This window comes from Nicotiana attenuata, chromosome 10, assembly GCF_001879085.1.
Source record: "Nicotiana attenuata strain UT chromosome 10, NIATTr2, whole genome shotgun sequence".
NCBI classification, from domain to species: Eukaryota; Viridiplantae; Streptophyta; class Magnoliopsida; order Solanales; family Solanaceae; genus Nicotiana; species Nicotiana attenuata.
In genome coordinates this window covers 31,054,719-31,071,392 of record NC_031998.1, presented here as the reverse complement: position 1 = coordinate 31,071,392, position 16,674 = coordinate 31,054,719, and the positions used below count along the sequence as shown (strand labels likewise).

At 32.3% G+C, this 16,674-nt stretch overlaps 2 protein-coding genes across 2 annotated transcripts; both read left to right on the top strand.

Annotated features, from left to right (window-relative positions):
• Window positions 453-2,135, top strand: LOC109233893 (probable polyamine transporter At3g13620). Its single transcript, XM_019399744.1, has one exon. It carries the CDS (start codon window positions 503-505, stop codon window positions 1,922-1,924), a length of 1,422 nt encoding a protein of 473 aa, XP_019255289.1. The 5' UTR covers window positions 453-502; the 3' UTR covers window positions 1,925-2,135.
• On the top strand, window positions 8,740-15,254 carry LOC109233244 (beta-fructofuranosidase, insoluble isoenzyme 1). The gene is made up of 6 exons (XM_019399049.1): window positions 8,740-9,140; window positions 12,811-12,819; window positions 12,927-13,945; window positions 14,036-14,280; window positions 14,644-14,740; window positions 14,849-15,254. Exons 1-6 carry the CDS (start codon window positions 8,945-8,947, stop codon window positions 15,026-15,028), a joined length of 1,746 nt encoding a protein of 581 aa, XP_019254594.1. The 5' UTR covers window positions 8,740-8,944; the 3' UTR covers window positions 15,029-15,254.

The following is a 16,674-nucleotide window of genomic DNA, read 5'->3' as shown; positions in this document are numbered from 1 at the left end:
AAAAAAATTCTTAAAGTGACAAATATTTTGAACTATAGACCTGTTTGGCCACCAAAAAAATTACTTTTTTTTTTGAAATTTTTTTATTTTTTTCTGAAATCAGTATTGGTCATAAAAGTATCAAATTTACTTAAAATTGAATTCCGAAATTTTTTAAAAAATTAAAAAAAAAAATCAAAAACCTATTTTTCAAAATTTTTACTTCAAATTACTCATAAAAAATCAAAAATAGTTTCAGATTGTATGTATGTCCAAATACAACTCTGATTATCAAATATCGTTTTTATTTTTCACTTGAACAAAAAATTCACTTTTTTTCTAGAATTTCATAATTCTTAAGTCCAAACGCCAACTAAAATTTCTAGGTTAAATGATATAGATAAGGACGAATGATTTCGTAAGAATCTTCTTATTATAGTCTTAACATTTAATGCAAGAATCCTCATCAAAAACAACCACTTTGGTCAATCTTTCATCAAACACAATATTTGCAAAAATCAAAATGACACAAGAAATTGATCCTCCACTTTCCACCATGCCAGAAAACTCACCAAAACTCCCCATAACTACATCCACTGCAACTTCTAAGAACAAAAAACTGACTCTTATCCCTCTTATTTTTCTCATATATTTTGAAGTAGCAGGTGGTCCTTATGGTGAAGAACCAGCAGTTCAATCTGCTGGTCCTTTATTTGCAATTCTTGGTTTTTTGATTTTCCCTTTTATTTGGAGTGTACCTGAAGCATTAATCACTGCTGAATTATCCACAACTTTTCCTGGAAATGGTGGTTTTGTTATATGGGCTGATAAAGCTTTTGGTCCCTTTTGGGGTTCATTAATGGGTACATGGAAATTCTTGAGTGGGGTAATTAATATTGCTTCTTTTCCTGTTCTTTGTATTAGTTATATGGAGAAGCTTTTTCCTATTTTCTCATCTGGGGTTCCAAGATTTATGGCAATCTTGGTTGCTACATTGTTGCTTTCTTTTTTAAACTATACTGGTTTGACAATTGTGGGGTATGCAGCAGTTGTACTTGGTGTTGTTTCACTTGCACCTTTTTTGATAATGTCATTGATTGCAATTCCAAAGATTCAGCCTCATAGATGGATTAGTTTAGGCCAAAAGGGTGTGAAAAAAGATTGGAATTTGTTCTTTAATACATTGTTTTGGAACTTGAATTTTTGGGATAATGTTAGTACTTTGGCAGGAGAAGTTGAATCCCCACAAAAGACTTTTCCTTTAGCATTATTTTCAGCAGTGATTTTCACTTGTTTGGGATATATAATTCCATTATTGGCTGTGACTGGAGCTGTGTCAGTTGATCAACGTGAGTGGGAAACAGGTTTTATGGCTAATGCTGCTGAGATTATTTGTGGGAAATGGTTGAAATTTTGGATTGAAATTGGTGCTGTTTTATCAGCAATTGGACTATTTGAGGCTCAGTTAAGTAGTTCTGCTTTTCAGCTTTTGGGTATGGCTGAATTGGCATTTTTGCCTAAATTCTTTGGTTTGAGGTCTAAATGGTTTAATACACCATGGGTAGGGATATTATTGTCAACAGCAATTTCACTTGGTATGTCTTATATGAATTTTACTGATATAATCTCTTCAGCTAATTTCTTGTATAGTTTAGGTATGTTTTTGGAATTTTCATCTTTTATTTGGTTGAGAAGGAAGTTTCCATTGATCAAAAGACCATATAGGGTGCCAATGAAGTTGCCAGGATTGGTGATTATGTGCTTAATTCCATGTGTGTTTTTGGTGTTTATAATGGCTATTGCAACCAAGATTGTGTTTTTGATAAGTGGATTGATGACTGTTGGAGCGATTGGATGGTACTTTTTGATCAAGATTTGTAGGTCCAAGAAATGGCTTAAATTCAATGATGTTGACATTTATGTGGAAGAGCCAATAGTGGGATGACGATCGAGACGGATCTAGGGCGAATTCGGTGGGTTCAACTGAATCTATTATTATGTATGCATATAAAAGTTAGAATATTGAGACCTTACTATCACAATTATAGTTGAAGATCATTGTAAAGGAATCTACCTTTGGAAAGAATTTTCAAGTTTTTCTCTATAATGGGAAACTATATGAAAGGATTAACTTCATGTCCTTTATTTGCTTTCGTTTACTTCACTCTATCGTGTATACGCTTATATAGAAATCAATGATAAAATAAAGTAAATCACTTTTGTTTTAATGCTCTGAATAATTTTAAAATCTTACAAACGTAATAAATTCGAGTTGATTTGGTATATCTTTTAGTCAATGATTTAATTTTTCTCTAGATTTCAAAAACTAGATAAGAATTTTTTATGCACTTATCTATATATTGCAAAGCAAACTCTCATGCTAATATTCATCTTCCCTTTAAAGGTAAAGGTTACAGCATATTAAACTATGAAAAAATATGCAGATTTGAAGTAATCCATTTTTCTTTATGATGCAATAGCTACTGTTGGTAATGGATACCGTCTTCAATATAATTACATATTCACATGTAAAGATATACAAGTAGTAGTGGAGCCAAGAATTTTATTAGGGGGTATCAAAATACCAAAAATTAAACAGACAAGTAAGATATAAATTTAAAAAAAAAAAAAATTACCTAACTATATGATATAACTTTTCACTTTTCAGCAACGGGATGTATACAACAATGTATATGGACATACACAAGAAAGAGGGATGTATACAACAATGTAGATGGACATACACAAGAAAGAGTCATGTCAGATCAGCAGTCATACATAAACTAGTGAATATATTTGCGCTTCGCTGCGGTAAAAAAAGAGAATAATGAAAACATAAAATTATTTTTTTTCTAGTTGAGTTAGAAGAGATTAATTTCTTTTTGTATATGATTATAAAATTAGTTTTATGCCACAATTTTAAATCTCTTCATCAGATTTTTTTTTCTCATGGTTGTTCTTTTTATGAACATGTCAAATATAGAACCTTCAATGTCTTATACTTATAATTATAAAACTAATTTGCAAGTTTGGTTGAGATAGAAGAGATTAAAAAATATAATGTACATGTGTTTAAAACTAAAGTTATATCACTAATATAAATCTTTTTCTTGGAGTTGCCTTCTCATAGTTGTTCTTATTATGTACATTTCAAATACAGAATCTTCAATTTTATGATGTATACTTATAACTATTACTTATTATCATCATTCTTTCATTTTAAGAAAAACTAGTGTAGGTACTCGCACGATGCGCGGTCAATTTTAAGATTTTGCTTGTTATAAAATAATTTATATGTTATAATAATTAATATAGTACTTTTAAAAGACAAACCAATATAAATGCTTAGTTCATTGTCTAAATTTGTTAACCATAATTTTTAGCATTATTTAATTATTTACTATATTTATTTTACAAATTAATCAAAATCATAAATATACTCAAACAATCTCTATCATCCTCTGCTCTGCATTTTTCTACTATAATTTTTAATTAATATTTTATTTAGTGTTTTACCTATAATTCAAATAATAATTTTGAACTACTTTTATTTTGTTTTCAATATGATATATTAAATTTTAGCTTTAACTATTGATATTATCTACATATAAATTTATATTAATGTTATTTTTATTCAATATCTATTATGATTTCAGTTAGACAGCCTTATCTGTACAATATGTTTTATTGAAATTCCTATTATTTATTTTTTGTTATTTTTGTTTTTTATTTTAAAATAATTTTAAAACTCCTATTTGAATGAGTAGAATATTTTTTTGTATTTTTATTTTTTATTGAGTATTGATAATTATAATATCTATATTTATTAATTCAAGTAGTGTAACCAATTAATTCAAAATTTAAAATTCAATAAAAAGTTAGTTAGAAAAGTAGTTTATTTTGTCTTAACAATGCCACTTGGCTTTTTGTGGTTAAGACACTTATCTTAATGTAGTGGTTTTGCTTCTCCTATTCTATATAGATAGATGTCTGTTGCATTCTTTTTCAATATTTAATACTTGTTGTCAATAGTCAAGAACCTCATTGGTGGAAATGAAGGGTTCGGATTGCAAGCGCATAATTAAAATTTTTCTTGATGTAAAGAAAGAAAATTAAGTAATTAATTAAGAAAATGAATAATAATTTGCATTATCATTTACTTAAATTGGAAGATATATTGTGTTATATCGAAAAAACTAATATCACAACTTACATGATTCAATTTGAAAGATTAACTGCAAATAAATAAAAAATTAAAGAGAAATAAGAAGATACAACATGCATAAGAAAAAGTAGATAAAAACATACGATAAGCCTAGATCCCCCCTCTCTCTCTGAGCGAATCAAACTGAAACAAAAAATAAAGTAGATCAAGATCTCAAAAATTACAACCTCATAAGCATAAAGTAAAGAACGATATGTTGTATTATATATATTAGCAAAATGATTATCACAACGGTAACTAAATAAAGAGGAAAATAAAAGAGAAATAAGAACTTACAACTTGCTTAAGAGAAAGTACTTACATAATTTTCTTATTTGGATTATGTCGCCTGATCGTAGAAAACACAAGTGAACACCATTAAATTAGTGAAGATTTTACAATATTCAGATCTTTTATAAATATCTATGCCATAAGGCATATGTATTTTGTACCTGAGGAACAACATGAACAACAACTGAACTAAATATTAAGGAAAAAAGATTAAGATATTATACTAAGGAAAACTCAAAATGAATAAAATGTAAGTATTCATAATCTTATGTACCTATAATATTAATTAGTAGTATAAAACAAAAGGAGCGCAGCAGTGGGTTCCCTCGTTCTTCTTCCTTCCCCGTGCATGTTAGGATTGCACGTAGGTGTTCGTAATACGCAGCGGAAGACATTAACAATTCTAGAAAAATCTTTTCGTGTTTAAAATTTATTTACTTGTCAAAGATCGGATCTAAGACGTACCTGGTGAAGAGAGCCTCATTTCAGAATTTTTCTTCGATAGTGCGAAGACTCTATGCGTATTCACACCGAGACCGATGTTACTACCAACCCTTTGATCAATGAGATCGTGAACAAATTGAATGAATAATACGCTGTCAAAAAAACCTTCAGTATAGTAGTAACCGGACAAAAAACTATTTTTCTTGTCAAGAACGTTTCTCTCGGTCTTTTGGCTTTTTTTTAAAACAATCTCTTTTGCTTCTAGTTAAATGATATCCATATATATCATTAACCATAGCCTTCTTTCTTTTTAGGTTAAGGAAAAGGCTATACGGTGAATTCACCTAGTAAGCCCACGTCCAACATATATACATAGTATATATGTATTGATAATTATCTTAGATAACAGTTAACCAAGAGATATAATTCAATATACTATTCTAAATAGTAAAATCCAATTTGCTTACAATATTAATTATATTTTTACTATTTTGCTTACAATATTAATTATATCCTCCGTGCTAGCAAAGAATATAATAATATTTCATTTGGACCAATCACTAAATTTATTTGACTAATTAAATTCTTTAATTTAATTTTTAAATAATAAAGTAATTAATCCTTTAGCAAAGATCAGAACACTCGTTAGTGTTCGACCCCATAGGTTCAATACTAAGCCGGTATTAGATTGATCATATCAATATACTAATCAAGGGTGGTGATAATAGGTGAATTTAACTATAATTAGGCCCTAAAGAACCACCTTCTTGTATAGTTTTGATGATAAAAGTGATAACAAAATGCTCTGATTAGTGCTTTTCATGCTTTGCAGGTGATATATGACAAGAGAAGGCTATGGAGTACTTTTGGGATCAAATATGGAGAAAAGAGGCCAATCGTAAAATTTTGCCAAATGAACCAAGCGAAGCAGCTCAAGCCATGCCTGAAGAAGGACTGCCGCGGTTAACCGCGGTAGAAGATGGTCGCGGATAAGTTGAGATTCAGAGAAGGTGTGTGGCCGCGGTTTGACCGCGATCGCGGCAGAACCGCGGCTGAGGCGGAAGAGTTCAGGGACTTAAGTGCAAAGCACGGGATTTTTAGCCCAAAACCCTATTTTAAATACTAGACTTCGCCCAAAGGAGGCAAGAATTGTATTGGAGAATATTTTAGCAAGGAAAACAATTGTGAGAGATCACCCAAAACATCTTTCTTCTTTTCTTTGATTTTTCTTGCAAGTTTTATGATGAATATTGTTTTAGTTGGTTTGCCCATAGTTATGAGTAGCTAAATCCTTTGTCTAAGGTTTTGATGGAACCTATTGGGGGATGAACTTCTTGTTTATGTGAATACAAATTGCTAGTTCCAATCTCTATTTGTTCAACTATGTGTTTGTTGTAGTTAATTGACAGGATCCTCAATTAGCTGTGCCTATTTAGTGTGCATAACTCGGGAGAGAGTGCATATTTAGGTAATTGTTGAACAACACCACTCCCAAAGTATATGAGGGATCAATAACCGAGGGTTAAAAGGCGGGATTAGGGATAACGAAGCCTTGGGTGTAATCTAAAGTGAATTGTGTTAAATAAAGCAAGCTGGTGTATCTCGGGAGAGTGCAACTAGTAAATTACTGTGATTACTCGGGAGAGATTTACGGTAAGAAGAGCGTTCATGATTGATAGAGATGTGTTGGTAAATTTGTATGAAGCATAAACAGAAGGAATTCCATCAATAGGGGAAATCATTACCTTAGTACTTTCTCATTAGTTACTGTTGATCTTAGTTATTAAAAACACCATCAACTGTGATTCTCAACGTTTGGGGAATTGATTCTAAAGAGTTTAGTAGGTCTAAAGATAGTGATTGATAGGTTAATTCTCTGTGGATTCGACTCTGGGCACAATACTCAGGTTATATTTGCAACGTCCGCATTGTCCTTTTTATAGGGCCTAGTTGGGCGCGATCATCTGTTAAAGCTCGTGCCTCTTCAACTATTCTCTGCCAACTGTCATTCTTTTACTGACCCACGTGTCATGACATATCATCACATAATTAATTCAATATACTAACTCGATTTTTCCAAATACACTATATATATCTTTTTCATTCGAACTACTTTTGAAGTAACAGAAAGAAAAGCAACAACAAGAACGAGAGAGTCGTAGTAATCGATGAAATGCTTCGGAAAGTTAATAATAAGCATAAATTGCCAAATAGGGAATGACCAACTGTTAACTTCCCAAAGATAATTCATATGTACAAAATTGAAGATTTCAAAGATTCGCATAATAATTCCTTGGACTCCAGCTACCACCCCCAACTTGTGTATATAGATAGACTATGCTACGGCCACGCATCAACCTTGTTGTATTTGCGGCCATGGTGAAGCCACAATCAAGTTTTTTTTATCGATTTAGTGCAGATAAATGTTTCCCCAATCAAATAATATATCAGTTACGTAATGTCATGCACGAGCATAATTCTTGCAAGTTGCAACATTCAAGTTTTGAGCGGTTGAGGCTCTAAAGATCAGTCTCTGAATTGTTGGCAAACTGAAGATTGTAATGTATTTACTCACCCTCCCCCAAAAGAAAATAAATAAAAGAAAAAATAACTTAGGTAGCCAATTTGAAGAAAAGAAAAATAGAGGCTAAATATAGCCAGTTGCTGACTGTTCTTTCTTAGATGATTATGGGGGAAAACAGGAAATAAGGGTTGAAAAATCCAGCACAATTTTGGACTTGTCCCGTTCACTCTAACCTTTGACTTCTGACTCTTCAAGTACTCATTTTTTAATTGCTTTCTATTAAATAAATTGTTTTGACAAATCAAAAGATAATTATATTGAAATTTCATACTGAAATTTTGAACATAAGAAAAAAACAGTATTCTCTTCTGAAAGAGTATAACTTTTCCCCAATATTTAAATTACAAGAATTTGTAGTTAAGTAACTGTTGTATATTATTCTCTTGAATTTTCTATCGAGTTATTCCACCGTCAAATATCAATGGTCTTCAATTCGTCTTCTTTTGATTTTTCTTAGTCTCGGCCAAAGAGTACTGTTTGCTTATTTGGGTCAGTCTCTCACTTTTCCTTAACTGTTAATTCTTTATGTTTATTTTTAAGACAAACCTTCATTTTAAGTATTTCTAGCCAATAGATACTAAAGATAAAACTTACATACATATATAAAGATAGGAATAATATTATGTATGGCTCTGAAAATTTCAGTTATGTTGTTGAAAAATTGCAATCCAACAAATATTGAACTGATTTTTTTTATATAGGGTGTCCCCGAAGGAACAACAAATATCACTTGATCTAAAATTAAACTAAACATTATCGCCAAGGCTTATAGTTTATTGACATTAACGGACGTTTTGCCTATAATAGTGTTGGTTCAATTCTCATTATTCCTTTTTTCCTTTCCCATCTTTATCCCCTAATATAATGGAAAAATATTTATTTAAAGACAGGTACATTTATTGATATTGTCTAAAAGTTCTGTTGGAAAAAAAAATCTAAAATTAAATATAACATACCGTGATCCAATGACAGTAACATGTATCTCAAAAAAAACAAAAGAAAACTTTAAAAGTCCAAGTCAACTTGCATACACACAAAGAAAGTACGTAACAAATGGCAAAAGCCATGTGGGAGGAAAAAACGGTAAACAAAAGGAGGAAAGAGGTGGGAAACAAGAACAAATATTTTAATTTTAAAATTAATATATTAGAGAAGCATCAAAGAATTTTCCAAATGACCCCTCAATCTTTTTACCAAAACATTTATTCAACGTTTACTCCTATATATGCATTTTTGTTCAACGTAACACCAAAAAAATCTTTGAAATGTAAACGACATAATCTTAGTCTTCATATTTATCCACTCACCTCTGAGTTATTGTTACTTTTCTCTATAAATACTCTTCACATCCTTTCTTCTACTTCACCTCGATCACTTCTCTCTCTTTAACACACATCAAAAAAAGGAAAAAGAGAACAATTATTTCAGTTCTAAAAGGAGAGATGGAGTTTTTAAGAAACTCTTCTCTTTTAACTTTGCAAATTCTTTTGCTGTGTGTCTTTGTTTTTGTTTCAAACAATGGTGGTGTCAATGCTTCTCACAAAGTTTATATGCATTTGCAATCTACTAGCTCATCCAATGTCAAGAATGTCCACAGAACTGGTTACCATTTTCAACCACCTAAAAACTGGATTAACGGTACGTTTTCATGTCTCTGGCTCTATCTGAATTTATAATTTAGACGTCGTGAGTTCTAAATTGAATTGTCGAATATGTGGCTTCTTCTTGGCTGTCTACATATTTAAAATTATGGGGTCGTTCGGTGATGTGTATAGAATAGTACTGAATATGGTATATTAGTAATGCAGGGATCATTTATGTTGGTATTAGTTATGCTGAGATTGTTTCTTATCACTTTTTGGTAAGGTATATAAAAAATGACATGCATTGTATAATTTCTTAAAAAATTATTTATTTACAAAAATGCCCTCCACATTCTTTAGCTTTGAGGGACTTCAAGGGTAATTTGTCTTTAATCATCCTTATGCATGTACTAACTATCTTGGTATTGTTAATACTTAATACCATGATTTGCTATGTATTAGTTATACATAGGATAATATCAAATAGGGTGTATAATTAATATTTTTATTAGTTATATAAAAATTAAAAAAGTGTACCAAACAAAGGATTATAATATCAAAGCTAATACATATATTATTTTCTCTAATACATTCTACCAAACGATCCGTATGTGTTTGTGATGTTTTATGAATTGGTGATGTTCTCATGCAATTTTGAGCAATGGTGTAATAATTAAGTTCATTGCATTCTACTTTATGAGATGAGACTTTAGAAAAAAAATAATTTTTTTACGGCAAAGAGAAGTAATGTTTTTTCTCTTTCAGCTAAATTTTAGGTTTTCACATCTCTGAATAACTTGCAGATTTTGTTTATTCAATAATTATTGCCTGATTGGTTGTTGTCTTGTTGACTGGAAATGTTGAGTTATTTTAATTTGCTATAATACTCTGACAGCTTTTGAGTTAATGAAACTACATGTTGCCCATGACGAGTGTATAGTAGAGTCACTTATTAATAATTAGGTAATTAATAAATGTTGCCGTTCTATAGATGCATTCAAGAAGTGAAGATATGAAAATAATTATGTTATCTTACTCACATCAATTCATGAGTCAAACTTAGAACCAGCCTGTCTTTTTTCTACTTATATATAAATCAACTCTACTTTGTTTGAAATTTAACTCTCCCTATAATGAGTAGCGAATTCAGAAATTTATAGTCATAGGTGCTCAGTACCTTTTAGTTAAAATTGTTACCAATGAAAAAAGGGAAGCTCAGCTAGCTATTTAAACTTGACTGTAAAACTGTCATTTCATTCTAGCATTTATGTACGGTTAGGCAGCGAGAAGCTAGGTGGGCGGAAGAGGATTCAGCCGAGCCCTTTTTGCCCGAAAATTACACTATATATATAAAGTCAATTTTTATGTACATACAGATATTGAATTCCCTTAACTACTTGGCAAGTCTACTTTTTTTTATTTTTTGAAATCCTAGGTGAAAATCTTACGGTTATGCTGCCGAGATGTAGAACTATTTTTAGGATGCTTATCCAGGAAAAACAAATAAACGATGCATGAATTGTAATTTGTGGAAAAAATTATTACTTCTCGTACTTGACTTCTTGAAAAGCAAAGAAAAGTGATCGATATGTGCATTGAATACACAATATGTAATCTATGCCTTTTTTTTCCCAAAAATCACTTTTCTTTTTAGCTAGCGGGAATTGAACCCATGACCTTATGTAGATTTTGAACCCCCTTGACCACTAAACTACACTTTTGGATTGTATTAAGGGTGTTCAAAACTTAATATATAGAGGTAAAAGACAGATTTTGCCTTATATATACAGTGTAATTTTTCGGCGAAGGGTGTTCGGGTGAACACCCTTGCGCCCCCCTAAATCCGCCCCTCGGTACTCCCTCCGGTTCACAATAAGTGTCCAATTTGCTTTTAGCACGCCCATTAAGAAAATACTAAATTCTATACAAAAATACCTATTATGACTAAACTACCCCTAATTAAATATTTAATGTGAGGAGTAAGAAAACTTTTTAGAAATATGTACATAGGGTTTATTTTGTAAAACCAAGTTGAATGCTTTCTTGATTACATAACTGGACACTTATTTTGAATCAAAATGAAAAAGCAAATTGAACACTTATTGTGAACCGGAGTGAGTAAAGATTTGACCTTGAACCCGTTGCAATAAATGGCAAACCAATCCCCTTCTCGTTTTTTTTGGATAAAATAAAGTGTAGGTAACATTATTGTAAGCTGATCAAGTGGGCTTGATGCATGATATTTTGTTTATATTGAGCATTAATATTTAGTCAACTTCGACTTCCCCCAACCCCAGGGGGCAATGGTGGGTTGGGGAAGGGGGGGAGTTGGTGGCCGATTAATCTGACCCAAAAGACAAATGGATGATATAATATAATATAATACAGGACATGTGAATGTGAAGTGATATATAAGCCAAAATGCCCTAAAGTACGTGAAATATAGAGCCAAAACATGTGACGTAAAGCTAAAAAGGTAGTTTTAACCATAAATGTTTCAAGTTCAGATTTTGTTTGTTCTCTTGACAATCCATATATGATGTATCTATCTGTAACACTTTGAATTCTCTCTTCTTCTTTTTCTTTGCTGATCAAGTAACACGTAAAATTCCACACAAATAAAAATAAGAGATAATAATAATAATCCTTGTTGTTGCAATCAGAAAGAGAGAAATTAAAGAACCAGAAAACGACACTCTTTTAATTTTCTTTATCTTTGAGGAATAAAGAAAAATCAAAATGACTTTGGACAACAATGGCAACTTGTAAGGAAGTCTTCGGTTATCAAACTTCTGGTCATCTTTTGTCTTCATTCAATTTTTTTCTTTGATTGCTGTATCTTTGACTTCTTTTTTAATTACTACATATCCAAACAAGTTGCTTTATTATAATTCAGTTACTTCAAAAAAATAATACCTCATCATTTCTTGGATCCCGCTGTAAGTTTTTGCATTTCCTAGATATATTTCGGTATTTTCACCTTTCATTCATTAATTAGTTATTGGGGTCTGCATTTGCTCAGTGACAGTGAAAGCTCCTCCATCAAAACTTCAAAATATGTGCGTTAATATTCCCTCTGTTCACTTTTACTTGTGTATTATACTAAAATATATTCTTATTTTATTTGTCAATTTTAGAAAATTAAGAGAAAGATAATTTTTTTTCTTGTTTTACCTGTATCATTAATTACTCATTCCCCAAATTATTTCCCAAGACATTTTGAAATATTACTCCCTCCGTTCACTTTTAATTGTCAAGTATTCTAAAAATAAATTTTTATTTTTACTTGTCACTTTTCACATATCAAGAGAAAAATAATTTATTTTTTCTGTTTTGCCCTTAGCATTAATTACTCATTCTAAATCATTTTCCAAATCCATTAAAACTATACACCAATTAATATGGGTATCATGGTAAATTACACATTTTATTTATTATTTCGTAAGGGGTGTGCAAAATCAATAGTGGACAAGTAAAAGTGAACGGGGGGGAGTATTATTATTACGAGTAATAATAACGGTCCATATTGGATAAGTAAAAGTGAAAGAAGAGAGTGTTTATTTAGATGGATGATCATATCTCTGTTTATGCACCCTTTAGGTTTCACGTTTAATTTTACAATTAATGTTTGATATGTATCTCAATTGCATAACTTGTGCTTTTCTAATCAATCTCATATGTTTCCTTTTTCATGGTTTCTACCGGATGCTTCAAACAAACAACAGATCCAAATGGTAAGTCAGAAATTTTCTTATGTAGTATAGTTTTTTCCTAATACTAGCCATAATGAAATTTTATTTACTTATTACCTTTTTTCTCTGTTGCTTTTTGTTCTCAACAGGCCCAATGTATTACAATGGAGTGTACCATCTATTCTACCAATACAACCCAAAAGGAGCAGTTTGGGGCAACATAGTTTGGGCCCATTCAGTCTCAACAGATTTGATCAATTGGATCCCACTTGAGCCTGCTATTTACCCTTCCAAAGTTTTTGACAAGTTTGGAACATGGTCAGGTTCAGCTACAATTTTACCAGGCAACAAGCCCATTATTCTCTACACTGGAATTGTAGATGCTAACAAGACACAAGTCCAAAACTACGCGATCCCGGCTAACTTGTCTGATCCATATCTCCGTAAATGGATCAAGCCCGATAACAATCCGTTGATCGTTGCTGACATGAGCATCAACAAAACTCAATTTCGCGACCCAACGACAGCTTGGATGGGCCGAGATGGTCATTGGAGAATCTTGGTTGGGAGTGTGAGGAATCATAGGGGAAAGGCAATATTGTATAGAAGTAAGGACTTCATGAAATGGACCAAAGCCAAACATCCACTTCATACAGCTACCAAAACTGGAAACTGGGAATGTCCTGATTTTTTCCCAGTTTCATTAAAGCATACAAATGGTTTGGACACCTCATACAATGGTGAATACATTAAGCATGTTCTTAAGGTTAGCCTTGACGTTACGAGGTTTGAGTACTACACAGTCGGTGCCTATGACAGTAAAAAAGATAGGTATATTCCGGATAACACTTCAGTTGATGGTTGGAAGGGATTGAGACTTGACTATGGAAATTATTACGCGTCCAAGTCATTCTATGACCCTAGCAAGAACCGAAGAATTATGTTGGGTTGGGCTAATGAATCAGATACTGTTGATGACGATGTCAGGAAAGGATGGGCCGGAGTCCACCCTATCCCGCGTAAACTATGGCTTGATCCAAGTGGAAAGCAATTGGTTCAATGGCCTGTTGAAGAATTACAAACTCTAAGAAAGGAAAAAGTCCAACTAAGTAATCACAAGTTGTACAAGGGAGAAAAGATTGAAGTCAAAGGAATCACAGTTGCACAGGTTTAGACTTCATCTTTTTCATTTTTTTTTTATACTTATAGACAAGAAAGACAACTTAAGTCTGACTTAGAGCATTCATAAAAATTGCAGGCTGATGTTGAAGTGACTTTCTCGTTCGCAAGTTTGGACAAGGCAGAGCCATTTGATCCTAGTTGGGCTGACCTTTACGCGCAAGATGTATGCGCCATTAAGGGTTCAACTGTCCAAGGTGGACTCGGGCCATTTGGACTCATAACTTTGGCTTCTAAAAACTTGGAAGAATACACACCTGTATTCTTCAGAGTTTTTAAAGCTCAAGATAAATACAAGGTTCTTATGTGCTCTGATGCCTCAAGGTTTGTTCCTAACATTCTTAACACCCTGAATCCACAAAAAAAATCCACTTTATTAACAAATATGAACATCTTTCTGTTTTCTTGTTCTCTTACATTTTCTGAGTTGAGGGTTTATTAAAAACAGCCTCTCTACCTTCACTAGATAGGGTTAAGGTCTGCATACACAGTACTCTCCCCAGACCCCACCTGTGGAAATGTAGTGAGTTTGTTGTTGTTTATTGCAGTCCCACTACAAACTAAGTTGCAACTTTCAACATAATTCACTATTAAGACTTGTTTTTACATCTCTAGCAATTGGCTAAATGGCTATTTAAATTCAATTGATTGATTTGTTTGTTAAATTATATTTGTTGGTGTCACCAGATCAACCCTTAAGAATGAAACAACTATGTACAAACCATCATTTGCTGGATATGTGGATGTAGATTTAGCGGACAAGAAGTTATCTCTTAGGAGTTTGGTAAGCTCTCTTTCTTTCTTCAAAAGAATCTTGAATTCTCTCTTATTCTTTGTTAATTTTACATGGTTATATATTTTTTGTGTATTGACAATTTAGTTATTTTTGCAGATTGATAACTCAGTAGTGGAAAGTTTTGGTGCCGGAGGAAAAACATGTATTACATCAAGAGTTTATCCAACATTAGCAATCTTTGATAAGGCACATTTATTTGCCTTCAACAATGGCACAGAAGCAATCACAATTGAGACTCTAAATGCCTGGAGCATGGCCGATGCTAAGCTGCACTAAAACATTGGGAGAACAGAACAGAACAAAGGAAAAAAGAAAATAGTTATGATTTTACATTTATGTTCTGTCTCAAAGACAGTCTATAGATTTTTAACTTGGAGTGCAATTTTTTTTTTAATATTAACACCGTGCGAAAGTTCTGCTATTTTTCTAAATCCGATCCAAAATATATTGATCAAATGCCTTCTCATTTGAATAATGGAATGAACGTTCCCTTTGCAAATCAGTGGCGTAGCTATACTATGTCAAGGGTGGTCAGGCGAATACCCTCCGCTCTGAAAAATTATATAGTGTATATAGATCGAATATTACTCCTACTTTATATGGTGAGGTGTTGTTCACGGGTTCAATTCCCTGTCTAAATATTTGGCCATTTCGTTTGCTAAAACTAAACGGAAAATCCTGACTACGCCACTAAGTACAATCTTGTACATCAAGAAATATTAACTACAAGCGATCCATGTAACAACCTTATAATGGGTATTCATGGTAAACTCTAGAGCTTATTGAATACGTAAGGGGCAAGGACAACAATACAACAATTAATTCAAACAATCCTCTTTAGTTACTTGCGAGCCTAAGAATATCTCTTGTTGAATTTCAACAAATAGAATCAAACTAGTTCAACACTTTGGTTTGCAAGCTTGGTAACTTTAACAAGCTTTCAATATCTTTTTGCATCTTCTTTAATCCGGTGTTGAAGAATCTTTTTCACTTATGTTATGTTCTAAAAAGGAAAGGACTCTCCTCTTGTTTCAACAATGATGCAAAGGCTTCTGTCAATTTCCATCACTATCATCGACAAATAAGGTCGTTTCTTCGACATATACATATCCAACTGTAATAAAAACTAATGCAATGGTGTTACAGTTCTGCTCGTCATTTAATATTGATGCTGGTTTCATGTTTTTTCAATCAGAAGTTAGGCCTACTGATCACGTCCAACTCTAGTCATAAAAAGGATAAGCGGTCGCTACAAATATAATCCGGTCTAAAAGTCCGGAGTCGAATCCCACAGAGAACTAAGGCTTAGCTGTATCTGTTTAATATCACCAAGAAGACAAGATTGAAAATAAATAACCAGCTGAAAACTAACTATGCTTGAATTGTAAACAATTAGAATAAAGGTCTAAGGTAATGGTTTCCCCCGTTGTTGATTTCCTTGGTTGTATGTTTCTTATAGCGTTGACTTAGTTGCCTCTATCAATCATGAACTCTCCAGCTATCATAAATCTCTCTCAAGCAGTTATGATAATTTACTAGACGCACTCTCTCAAGCTACGCTAGCTAGATTCGCATTATAGTTCACTTAGATCGCACCCGAGGAATCGTTATCTCTAATCTAACCTCTAAACCCTCGGTTATGACTCTCGCCTATACTCCGGGAGTGATGTTGTTCAAACAACTACCTAAATATGCGCTCTCTCTCAAGCAGATACATAATAAATAGGAATGGCTAATTGAGGATCCTTTCAATCAACCACAATCAAAACATAGTTGAACAAATAGAGATTAAACTAATTCAAATCTATATTACTTATGACAACCAATTCATCCCCAACGGGTTTCACCAAAACCTTAGATTAGAAAAGTTAGCTACTCATGAAAATAACAAAAATCACAAAAGAATTCATATTCAAAGGTAA

Coding starts and splice junctions, on each gene's coding strand:
- LOC109233893 (XM_019399744.1), top strand. CDS start 503: ATGACACAAGAAATTGATCCTCCACTTTCCACCATGCCAGAAAACTCA.
- LOC109233244 (XM_019399049.1), top strand. CDS start 8,945: ATGGAGTTTTTAAGAAACTCTTCTCTTTTAACTTTGCAAATTCTTTTG. Junction 13,946..14,035: donor AAGGAATCACAGTTGCACAG/GTTTAGACTTCA, acceptor TAAAAATTGCAG/GCTGATGTTGAAGTGACTTT. Junction 14,741..14,848: donor AGTTATCTCTTAGGAGTTTG/GTAAGCTCTCTT, acceptor TTATTTTTGCAG/ATTGATAACTCAGTAGTGGA.